The 13007-nt window shown below is 35.9% G+C and overlaps 2 protein-coding genes across 6 annotated transcripts in view; one reads left to right on the top strand and one right to left on the bottom strand.

Moving 5' to 3' along the window:
* Window positions 1-1655: 1655 nt before the first annotated feature.
* Window positions 1656-12940, bottom strand: LOC121380729 (lanC-like protein 2). 5 transcript variants are annotated; one of them, XM_041509682.1, is made up of 10 exons: window positions 12923-12940; window positions 11660-11768; window positions 10858-10975; window positions 9562-9778; window positions 8748-8889; window positions 7968-8108; window positions 6316-6498; window positions 4904-5080; window positions 3553-3625; window positions 1656-2803 (listed from the first exon to the last, which is right to left on the bottom strand). In XM_041509682.1, the coding sequence occupies exons 2-10, from the start codon at window positions 11732-11734 to the stop codon at window positions 2727-2729; spliced, it is 1203 nt and encodes a 400-aa protein (XP_041365616.1). In that variant the 5' UTR covers window positions 11735-11768; window positions 12923-12940; the 3' UTR covers window positions 1656-2726. The 5 variants fall into 5 exon arrangements, with proteins under 5 accessions (XP_041365616.1, XP_041365615.1, XP_041365617.1 ...); XM_041509681.1 differs by lacking the exon at window positions 12923-12940 and adding an exon at window positions 12714-12828; XM_041509683.1 differs by lacking the exon at window positions 12923-12940 and adding an exon at window positions 12795-12813.
* LOC121380730 (transmembrane protein 98-like) overlaps window positions 12764-13007 on the top strand; it is a 30711-nt gene continuing 30467 nt past the window's right edge. The window contains exon 1 of the mRNA XM_041509688.1: window positions 12764-12811. The gene's annotated coding sequence lies outside the window, so the exon portion shown is untranslated. The remainder of the gene's footprint in view (window positions 12812-13007) is intronic.

Raw genomic sequence — 13007 nt, 5'->3', positions numbered from 1 at the left:
TCTTATAATTAAATAAATAAATAAAAGCCACAATCATTTTTGAAATGAGTTTGTTGAGCCAGAACATTACAAAAAATAATAATTAAAATAATATTAGGCCTAATTATATCATTCACGTTAGGCCTACGATACAGATCAAATGAATATGGATGTACCATTTTAGCAAGATCTCTTGCCGCTTATGGAAAAATGTAGCCTTCCTTTGAAGACTACATGTCAGAATGTCCAAATGATCGACATCCATGAACTATTAATAAAGGGACATTCCTGAGTTTGCTGCATTGTAAAATGTTTGTGACTAATAAAATATTTCTGCGATTAAACTTACATATTAAATATATTTTCTTGTTTAGAATATCAGTATTTTTATATTGAATGTGCTTCTAGTCATCTTAATATTTGTAAGAAGCTCAAACTGGATTTTGTCTTCAAATAATTTCGTATGTATGAAAAAAATATTTTAGGAAATACAATGAAATTTAACCTAGTACAAATATTAGAACCACCAGAAACACGTACTTTTAATATACAGCCAGTAATGTTTTATGCAGAAAAATATATCTGATATGTAATTACAATCGTTAAAATGTCTCTGTTAGTCAATAACATCTTAAAAATTGCAGCAAACTCAGGAATGTCCCTTTAATAAATCAATGTGCTCTAGCCATCCCGTCAAAACAAACTTTAATTTTTAACCTATGACAATGTGAAATCTACTCTAAATTTGAATCCTGTATCTGGTTTGTTAATGGGAATGTCTCTTCATTTCTAGCTTTTCACCATTTGTATGTTTAATTGTTTCATCCAAATGTTTATGAATTTACACTGAAATGATTAGGTACTGATACTTAGATTAACAATTTCCTTAAGCTAAAGCAGAATAGACATACTGTTACATAAAATCATTTCCAATTAGTTTTGGGGTTTTGCTTAAATGTTTAAGAAAGACTGAAATGATGATCGCCGACTGGCAAGCACCGATACGTAGATCAACACTTTCCCTTGAAACCTAATGTAGGGTAGAAGACAACATAAAATCATTTCCAATCTTGTTTTGGGTTTTTGCTTAAATGCAATTTTTTTTTTGATGGCTGATGAATTATCACTTGTGAAATGTGTTTGTGGACTTAAACAAAGATCATCGGGGCAAGACATAGCCCAGTGGTAAAATGCTCATGTGAGGCACCATCGATCTAAGATCAATCCCCGTTGGTGGGCCCATTTCTTGTTCTAGCCAGTGTTCCACAACTGGTGTAGCCTGACAAGCTGTTGTATGTGCCATCCTGTCTGTGGGATGATGCACATTAAAGATCCCTTGCTGTTCATAAAAAAAAGAGAGAGTAGACCAAAGTGGGTTTGCTCTCTAATTATGTGTGGTCCTTAAACAGATCTCTAAATAAATAAAAAAAAGTTAAATGAGTCATTAAATAAAGCATTTTTTTGTTCCTTTGACAAAGATTACAAATTCAAATCACAGGGCCGTAGCTAGCGGGGGAAAAAAAAATCCAGAAAACATTATAGAAACTTAAAGAAAATTGTCTTCTGAACCGTTTAAGGAGTTTTAGACTATTAACTACTCAGTTGTCTCCCCCCCCCCCCCCCCCCCCCCAACACAAAATCCCAGCTACAGCCCTGAATCATAACCAACAAGTTAGTTCTGGTAAGATAAATTTATTAACACTGAAACAAAGTTGTCAAATACAATGCATTTATTACACTGCTTACATGATAGTGTATTAAAACTGAAAACAGAAGTTTTGATATCTCACTAAAATGTCTCACTATTAAAGAGTTCCAAAAATGCTGGAGAATACTTATACCATGTGGTTTTGCCAGTAAGAGGTGGGCGTCTAAAGTGAAGAATATGTAAATGTCGTGAACGGCTTTACTGGTAATTAAAACACACGTTAACGTCTTCATCCAGTAAATATTTGTCAAATTTCTGCCTCTTGCAGTTATTCAATTTGCCAAGTCCCATGTAATTGTTCTTTACATCTTGTGGGTCTGCTACAAATGTTTTCTTCATTCATACTTAGCTTTTAAAATCAAATTGTATTTTGTTGATGGTGATACAAATATTTTTATGGAACAGTCCTACACATATTGATTCATATGCTCATGAAAACAGCTTTTTGATGCCAATAACAGAACAATGGTTAAAGCATCAGGATCCTTGGCAGGCACTTGTACAGGGTGAGGGTTTCAGGGATCGAAATACCTCCCTGCCCAGGCACATTTTATTTTTTCTTAATATATTATCCAGGTGAGCAAGATTTGACCCCCTCTTATAAACTCCGGTCACCAGTCTAGAACAAAGGCATAGCACCCATTACGCACTATTTTTCATTCCAGCCAGTGCTCCATGGCTGGTATATCAATGGCCATGGTATGTGCTATCCTCTCTATGGGATGGTATATATAAGATACCTTGCTACTAATGAAAACATGTAGACGGTGTCCTCTCTAAGACTATATGTCAAAATTACCACATGTTTCACATGCAATAGCTGATGATTAATAAATCAATATGCTCCAGTGGTGTCATTAAACAAAACAAAGATTAACACATTTTTTAACTTTCATCCAATAAATTTTTGTCAAATTTTGGCCTCGTGCAGCGATTCAATTTAACATGTTCAATGAATTCCACTGCATTTGGTGATGTCGATCTGATAACCAATGATAAAATTGTGTATCAATAGGAAAACTGGCAACAGCCACATGAATCAGAGCTCAAATGCTGGAAACTGAGCATGTTGTGGATCCAACAAGTCTGCGAGGAAATAAATAGTCCCAGCCATTCCTGAAATATAAAAAGATAGAGCTGGAATTTGTGTGTTTGCATGGTAAAAAGAAAAAAGAAAATGGGCACACAGTGGACAAAACACACTGCAACTTAAAAAAATTAATTAAACTCAAGAAATAATCTTAATCAAATTATACTCGAAACATAATCACAGTAATTCACGTATTATGATTTTCAAATACATGTATACATGTATGTCTGAAAATACAAGCAAGTAAAATATTCTAAAGTCTAACCGGAAACAGAATGAGAATCCCAGTTCAGGCCAGTAGGAACTGGGGGTGGGGGTGGGGTGGGTGGGGGTGAGCCTTTTTTTTATTTATCACATTAATGTTTGCCATGGTAACCAAAATCTGATATAAAGTGTGCACCCGATACTTCAGTGCCCCCCCTACCCCCCGCCACACTTTAATGATTTAATGCTGTTAAAACAAGAGGGGACAAACAGGGTATATATGTATGAACTCTATTAACTTGCCTATATCCAATGAAGGGTCTGCAGCAACGTCCATCACACACCTGGTTTCTGGCAGGCCAGTGGCCGGGCATGGGACAGAATGAGATATAAATTAAAGGAACAATTTTGAAATCTTATGAAAATAATAAGGGGAGAATAAATAATTTTTAAGCATCAGCCGAAAAGAAAAGAATATCAAACAGTGTGTATGCTCTCTCATTTCGTGTGATAAAATTATTTGGTCTCCCATTATGTATACAATGTCATCACAAAGCATCAGATAACTGACCTTCAAACAGTGAAAATGGCCGATCAGGGGTTCTACATCCATGCTTCCCATAGTCAAAACACCATTCAGCAAACTAGGAAACAAGAAACAATGAATTATTATTATTTTTTAATAATTAAATGTTCTTTGCATCTATACACTTTACGACAATCTGATTGGTCCAGAGGTGCTTATTTTTTTTTTATTCATATCTCGATGAACTGAAAAAACTTAAGCCATGCCTACTCCCTCCCCCCTCCCCACTGACTCGCACTACTTTTGTGCAACAAGTTGGATTATTCAGGCAACCATATTTATATATTTTGAAGAAAATACACGTGAAAGCTACAAAAGCAATAATAATTTTAAAAATGTATGATAAATTGATGGAAAATGCTATAGATCTATACGCATTGATTTAAAAAAAACAAAAAAAACAACCTCTTCGCTAATCATGACATGAGACTCAGTCGGTGGCCAAAGAAATCATGTAGGAAACTTCACGCCTGTAACTTACTTGTAAGCAATGTTCTACAGCTGTTGGCGAAAATTAAACGGTTCCACCGACAGCATAAATGTTCCCTTCATTCACTTTCATAAAATATAAACTAAACACGAATAGGACAATTCCTTCCAATATAACGAAATGATCTCTAAAAATGCACAGCAGCTAGATGAAATGGCGTCGCTTATCAAGATTACCATTTACAAAAATCACCTGATTCAAATAATAGTGAATGAACGTATGCATTCTTACGCGACATAAGTATTAATGAAGTTTACACAAACAATACTACAGGCATATTTAAAGCTAAACAAAATAAATTCAGTTATGTATTGTTAAGGTATGCATATAAATTTTATTATAAGATTTGACCGCAATTCTTTTTTAGTTCATGTAAGTATGAACCGAAAAAACAATGTGCACTTTTATATGACCCGCCACGCGGGGTCATACAGTGTGCACATCATTTTTTCGGTTCATACTTGCATGAACCAAAAAATAATTGCGGTCAATTCTTAAATAATCTTATTCTCATATATAGTAATTTGTCACCCATCGAAATATACATAATTGTTCTTAAGCTAAAATTGTATTTATTCATAATAATAAACAAATCACTGATTTTGTAAGTATATTTTAACTGCACTGGCGTAGGAAGTGGGGGAGGGCAAGGGTGGCATGTGCCCCCCCCCCCCCACTTTGTAGCAGCAGCGATGGTTTTTATATAGTTATACATGTATTTATACATACATGTATATGTGTGTGTGTGCCCCCCACTTTTGGCACCTTCCTACGCCCGTGAACTATATAACAAATATAATGGATGTGTTGGATGTTTATTTTTTTTTTTATTTTTTTTTAACACACTTTGTATGCCTTGTACAGGTAAGCCATGTCACCAGTCAGTTTATACATGGTGAGGAAGGCGTACGCGTTGCCGGCCAGCCCATGACAAATCCCGTAGCCCTTCTTCAACAGACCGCGCTGCCAGATGACCTGGGCACAATCTTTAGCTGCTTTCAAGTACTTCTCATCCTTGTAGGTCTGTGAAAACAAACATGTGACAGTCGTTAATATCACTATCATGTTAAAATTCTATTACTGTACTTTTTCTCACTAAAAATAGTTCATAAAAAACAAACATGTGACAGTTGTTAATATCACATTCAACTACAACATAATTTCGTCAGTAAAACTTAAACGTAAAAAAAAACAAAAAAAAACAATTCTCCACGGGTGCAGTCTCTGTGTATTTCCCTGCACCCACCTGGCATCCTCGTCCTCTGCCGCTAATAAAGCTGGTCTGACCCACGGCACTAACTAACAACAGCCAGTAGGAGTGCATAGTAGGTGGTTACAAGTGCCTCTTAACAATGCCAGAAGTAACTACTGAACACTCCCCGAAGTGGTCAGACTAAGCCCACAGCTAAAAAAGCTGATGGGGAATGGCAGGTGTATGGCACAGATAGCCACAAGAGATAAGCACCTGCTGCGGTTGGAGATACAAGGACTGGGATGTGGAGGTGGACAGCAAAAGAAGTTGAAAGATAGGAGGAGTTGCCAGATTGGGAAGAAATGAGATGGAATTCAAAGGAGAGAAAGGAAAGAGAGCAGTGGATTACAAAAAAACCCCACAAACATGTGACAGTCATTAACATCACATTTAACTACAATATAATTTCATCAGTAAAACTTAAAATTCTATTGCTGTATTTTTTCTCCCTAAAAATAGTTCATGGAATAATCATTTAATAATATACCTGCATTCATAAGAATCTGTTACACAATGAACAAAATCTATGTGTTTTAACTTGTATTATCATTTTGGAATGACCTAAGAGAATAGTTAGCTGAAAGATCATTACTTATTGTCTTAGTATAAATAAATATGCAGGAATGAAAATGACATTTGACCAAACAAATCCTGAAAAAATTGCTGTCTTTTAAAATAGGCCCTACAAGTGATTTGGAGAGAAATTTCATTAAAGACAGAAAAAACAAACAACAACAAAAAATCCCAACAACAGCAAACCACCACCAAACAACCACCTGGACAGGAGCAGTTTTGGTGTAAATCTGAAGTCCTGAATTCTGCATATACAATACATTCCAAGGACATTTATTCCAAAAATATTTTGTCAGATTATTAAAGGTAAAACTTTTGTTGTCATTCTTTTACCATATGTAACCAGCACATTTATAACATTCAACAGTGTCTGCGAAATAAAATACTAAGTTAAACTTTAATAGGTGGCAGACATTATGGATATGTAACTGACCTTGTAGGCGAGCACAAACATGTGTATCCACCCTGGAGCGCCATGACACCAGTGTACGAGTTTGTCCGTGTTACTCCCGATAGACGACGGACAGTTGCCGGATGGGAAACGCAGCGTCAACATGTAGTCAATGCTTGGTTTAACCAGCTTATCAATGTCAGGCTGAAGCGATGAACTGTGGACCTGATCGGAATGTTAGAATATCTGATTCAACATTATATCTGATCTACTAATTCAATATTATATCTGATCCACTAAGTAGAATGTCGGAATATCTGATTCAATATTATATCTGATCCACTAAGTAGAATATTAGAATACCTGATTCAATATTATATATGATCCACTAAGTAGAATGTTAGAATACCTGATTCAATATTATATATGATCCACTAAGAATGTCGGAATATCTGATTCAATATTATATATGATCCACTAAGAATGTCGGAATATCTGATTCAATATTATATATGATCCACTAAGTAGAATATCAGAATATCTGATTTATTATATCTGATCCACCAAGTAGAATGTCAGAATATCTGATTTATTATATCTGATCCACTAAGTAGAATGTTAGAATACCTGATTCAATATTATATCTGATCCACTAAGTAGAATGTCAGAATATCTGATTTATTATATCTGATCCACTAAGTAGAATGTTAGAATACCTGATTCAATATTATATCTGATCCACTAAGTAGAATGTTAGAATACCTGATTCAATATTATATCTGATCCACTAAATAGAATGTCAGAATATCTCATTTATTATATCTGATCCACTAAGTAGAATGTTAGAATACCTGATTCAATATTATATCTGATCCACTAAGTAGAATGTTAGAATACCTGATTCAATATTATATCTGATACACTAAGTAGAATGTCAGAATATTTGATTTAATAATTAGACTTAGAGTATTTTTACATGCCCCTATACCACTAAGGTTTCAGACATGTCCATCCTGGGTCCAGTCTCTGGATAGCCAATTCAATAAGTTGAAGGTTAGAGTATCTGATTCAATAATTATAATGTTAGAATCTCTGATTCAATACATATAATGTTTGAATATCTGATTCAGCATATTGGTTGTTACTGTTAGAATATCTGATTCATCAAAAATAATATCTGATTCAACAAGTAGAATATTATATCTGATTTAATGAGAAGAATGTTAGAATATCTGATTCAGCAAGCTGCATATTAAACTATCTCATTAAATAAGTTAAATGTTAAAATGTGTGATTCAACAAGCAGAATGTTAAAATATCTGATTCAATGATTAGAATGACTGATTTACTGAGTAAAATGTAAAAATTATCTAATTCAAAAAGTAAAATGTTAATATATTTATTTAATTAGTATAAATTGTTTGAATATCTGATTGGAAAAGCAGAATGTTACATTTGATTCATTAAGCAGAATGTTAGATGAATGTTTGATTTAAAAAGTACAATATTAGAACATCAGATTTGATACGTAGAATGTTTCATGATTTTCTAATTAAAACAACAGAATGTTCAAATTTTGTAGCTGAAAAAACAAACCCACCAAAAAATCAAACACCCACCATCATATAGAAGATGTGAAGGGTTAGTTAAGGAACACAGACAATGTTTTTGCTAGCCACTGAGCCTGACTGTACCTGCATGAGCGTGTAGAAGATTCCCGCCAAGCCGTGGGCGGCCCCCAGGTAGTGTTTGTCATGCCACGCGAACATCAGCGGGTGGCTCCACCCGTCCCTTTCGCTCATCGTCCGTCCTGACCTCAGAACCAACTTCACAACCTGCAGCGACAGAAATTAACATCAGGAAAAACATATATTAAAGTGTGTTTTATTTAACGATACCACTAGAGCACACTGACTAACAAATCATTGGCATCTGGGTGTCAAATGGGGCGGGACGTAGCCCAGAGGTAAAGCACTTGCCTAATGCAACTGATATATCAAAGGCTGTGGTATGTGTTATACTGTCTGTGGGATGATGCATATAAAAGACTGGAGGTTCAAAAACAAGGAAGAAAATGTTTTATTTAACCATGAACTCAACACATTTTATTCACGGTTATATGGTGTTGGACATATGGCTAAGGACCACACAGATAATAAGAGACGAAACCCGCTGTTGCCACTTCATGAGCTACTTTTTCGATTAGCAACAAGGGATCTTTTATATGCACCATCCCACAGACAGGATAGTACATACCACAGCCTTTGTTACACCAGTAGTGGAGAACTGGCTGGAATGAGATATAGCCCAATGGTCCCACCGACGGGAATCGATCCTAGATCGATTGCGCATCAGGCGAGCGCTGTACCACTGAGCTACGTCCTGCCCTGGAGATTCACTACATTTTTGCACTAGTAGCAAAGGATTAGTAGAAGTGAGAAGACAGCATTGTCAGATTTGATAAATGCACAAACCTTTGTGATGTGAGTGGAGTCCATAGCATCAGGACCAAGCTGTTTCTGGACAAACAACAGAGAGAAGAGATAACCCACTCGGCCAAACAACAACTCATCAGGCAGCGAATCGTCTTCAAGTTTGTGCTGCAGTCCCTCTAAACTAGAACACAATGTGATAAACTTGGTTATCATAAAAGGAATCCTTTACATGTAATGCACTTTCTCAGACAGGACAGGACATGCCAGGGCCTTTGCAGGGTAGCTCTGGCACTCGCCAAATTTGCCAACTGCGAATTTTAAAAACAATTGGCGAATTTTATTTTAATTTGGCGAATACATTTCACGTAATAAATGTTATTTTGTTAGAAAATAACTGGGGTTTTGCCATTTTTATAGTTTAAAACGTTGATTTGGCGAAAACGTTTGATCACCCACAGCTAGCCCTGCTTTGATATACCAGTCATGGGGCACCGGTTGGATAGGGAAACACCCCATCAGAGGATGGTTCCACTGAAGAGATTCGACCCTGCGATCAAACCATCTCAGGTGAGCACTCTACTGACTGAGCTGGATCCCACCCCCTGCTGCAATATAATTAATATTGTTTTTCTCAAAATGACATAAATGGATATAACGCATTTTATAAATGAACTCTTTAAATGTAACATCATTAACATTTGAACAGCTGTTATCCAGAAGTATTTATGTCAAACGTCTCCCCTTTTTTCCTGAAAAGGAGAAGTAACTTTTTCTACTTTTTTAATTTTAGATTATGGCCAGCTGGAGTGTAACAACTCATGACTGATATTAGTAATAACAATATGAATGTTACCGACTCAGGCAATCCTTGCTTTCCTTGTTCTTGCCAAGTCTGCTGTAGATGACCGCTCCCAGAGCTAACGGCCCCGCATCACCACACAGGAAAGACATCTTTCTGTTCTTCAGGTGTCGAAGAGGCCGTTTGATGTGGTCAAGAGCGGTTTGAAGGAACGAGGAATCCTGGGATCTGCCGAGAGTCTTGTAGAGGTGGAGATACAAGAGAGAGATTCCTGTCACAAACACGGAGCCATTGATTTGTAGAAAACTTTGATTGTTTTCTCTTTTCATGAATACTTAACCTGACCTCAAACTAAAGACATTTTCCCTTCGAAGCTTCTATTATGTGACCAGAACAATGGCTGGGATGGGCACTCTTTCAATGTGTCCATGTCCACTAAAGGTTCAGGCTAACCCATCCAGGATTTAACCTCCGACTTCGCTAGTGGCCAGGGGTGGGATGTAGCACAGTGGTAAAGTGCTCGCTTGATGCACAGTCGGTCTAGGATCGATCCCTGTCGATGGGCCCATTGGGCTATTTCTCATTCTGACCAGTGCACCACGACTGGTATATCAAAGGCTGTGGTATGTACTACCCTGCCTGTGGGATGGTGCATATAAAAGATCCCTTGCTGCTAATTGAAAAGAGTAGCCCATGAAGTGGCGACAGCAGGTTTCCCCTCTCAATATCCATGTGATCCTTAACCATATGTCTGACACCATATAACCATAAATACAATGTGTTGAGTGCGTCGTTAAATAAAACATTTCTTTCTTTTTTTGCCAGTGGCCAATTACGGGACAGGAGGATGTGACCAAAACAGGAAGCAGAGGATTCATTGGAAGATTTTAAGCCATAAGAGAAGGGTGCAATTACAAAAAATACACTGGAACCTTACAAGCATTATATAAATAAAACCCCTCAAAACTGGACCCTAAAAACCAGACCCTCTTTAAACCAGATACCTCATAAACCAGACTTTTTGTTGATCCAGTGGATGTCTGGTTTAGAGGGGTTTCACTGTATATTATGACAATCATCCCCAGCAACATCCAACCGATCAAGATTATATGAGAATATGTTTAACCCCCTCCCTAAATACTGTAGGTCCCCTTTTTAAACATTGCACCCCCTCCCTAGAAAAATCCTGCATCTGCCCCTGTATAGATAAGTAATTGCTGACCTCTTAAAACCACTAAGATTTCAAAACTGGAAACAAATTTATTTCATAGCATAATTAGAAAGACAGTTTATAAAAACCAAATGTCATTGACGTCTACCTGTACACGTAAATATATACAATGTACATACCTGCTGATCCGGTGTAAACTGAGTAGTCATCTGGGTCAGCCTCGACTAGTCCAGCGTGAAGGCGTTTTAACAGATCTTCGATGCTTGACGAAATGTTTCGCGCAATGTCTGGCGACAACTAAAACATAGTAGGCCTAATGTTTGTTTTATTATATACCACTCAAAAGAATTTAAGGGTCAGACGATATTTTCGACATTATTTTCTGAATGTCAATTATATTAGCTAGACCAATAAATGGGTCATGCAGATTTTCAATTCTCAGAGGTCTGTCTATAGTATGCAATTATAGTCGTTAAAAACCTCCATAAATGTAAGTCATAGAGATTGTTACATGAGCTTGTGTATCGTACTGATTTTACAAAATGAGTGTCAGGTTTTTTGTATTGCCCAATTGAGTGCGAAGGTAATACATGAATCCTGACATGAGTTTCGTAAAATCAGTATGACTCACATGCGAGTGTAATAATTTCTTTATTATCCATATTATTATTGTTTTCTTTATGAATAACAAGACCCAACTCAAAATGTTTCAGCCACAACTAGAAGACGAGGATATGACGTCATATTTCAAATGCACATTCTGAGCTAGGAATGTTATGACGTCGCTTCCCAAAATTATGTCATTACACTTGTTATTACACGTGTGCTTCGTATGATTATTAATAACTCAGTTATGATGAACCATGTGGATAACAAAGAAACATCTTACAATGGCAACAAACTCAGGATGTCCCATCTCATGTGTTTTACAGTTTATACATGTGTGTGATAGAACAATTTTTTGTGAGTTTTTTCACGAACCTTTCCATCTGTTCCAAGGAGTTTCTCTCCACTGTACTCGGAGTATGGGTTGGGGAACTCTCTTTGTTCCATCATGTATCAGACACTACTCAGTCCTGTAACAGGTATACTGAAAAATAAAAATTATATTTTTTCATATTTAGCATATATGCATGTATTTGTAAACAAGAGACCAAGTCCACTGACAACCACACTGAGGCTAAAACATATCTACAGTCTGTTCCACATGCCTTTTTTCATACTATATGTACTACTACTCACTACTACAAGTTATTTATCTCTGAGCCGATGTTTTTTACAGTCCGTCCCATGGGGACTGCCTTTTTTCATATGATATTTACTACAAGTTATTTATTTATAAACAGACTAGCTTTTTTCATACGATATTTACTTCAAGTTATTTATTTCTAAACAGACTATACTGAAATTATTTACCAATTTTTTTTTTAAGGAAGATGGGATAGGGCCTATGTCTAAGGTCAGGAAAATGTAGACAAAACATAATTTTCGGAATTTTTATTTGCACTTAACATTTTTGGTCAATTGAAAATTGATTGGCAACTACTGTTTAATGTTTTATAATTGTGTAGCAATCTCTGCTTTAGTCATCTGAAATTTTAAAATTGATGTTTTTTAACACTAGCCCTTCCCAACATATAATTTTAAAGGAGAGGGTTAGAGTAGCAGACACTCAAAACGATAGCAATAAAATCGTATGTTTACTTTGAAAGGCTTAAAGCTTTTTCCTTTTTATTTTTGTCAGGATAGTAGATTTTTAGCACAGTATATAAATTTATTTTGTTGATAACATCCAATAAAATTCGGTTTGGTCCTGTTTTCTGTTCTTTTAGGTAATTAATCCAATCCATTTTAATTTTTATTATTTTAACCACGTCGGTCAAATGAATGTGCATTCAAGAGACACGTTATGATTGGACATTCGTTATATTTACTGCACAATATAGTACAAATAACTATTAAAAGGACACTGCACAGAAACAGTAATTGCGTTTAATAAAATTCCATCAAAACATTAGCAAAAATCCCAGCTTACTCTGTTACACTCGGAACACCTCGGCCGATTACGGTTTTCTTCCGAATGCCTGACGTACCATAATATTCAATATAGACGTACCATTATCATGTCCTGTGGTGAGATCTTATGACCATTATTAGAGCTTTAAAAACGTAATTGCCAGACGTTTTCTTTTAACTAATATTAAAGACAACTTTTAACTAAATTAGCAAAGATAAAATTATCACCAGAGTTTTATTTTGTACCCCGTTTTTTGTGTCCCCTTCTTTATTATTTAGGAATGGAACAGTAAATTTGCTACGCCTTTAATTG

The sequence above is a fragment of the Gigantopelta aegis genome, chromosome 9, assembly GCF_016097555.1.
Source record: "Gigantopelta aegis isolate Gae_Host chromosome 9, Gae_host_genome, whole genome shotgun sequence".
Classification (NCBI taxonomy): domain Eukaryota; kingdom Metazoa; phylum Mollusca; class Gastropoda; order Neomphalida; family Peltospiridae; genus Gigantopelta; species Gigantopelta aegis.
The sequence above is the reverse complement of the archived record's forward strand: the minus strand, read 5'-3'. Positions and strand labels throughout refer to the sequence as shown.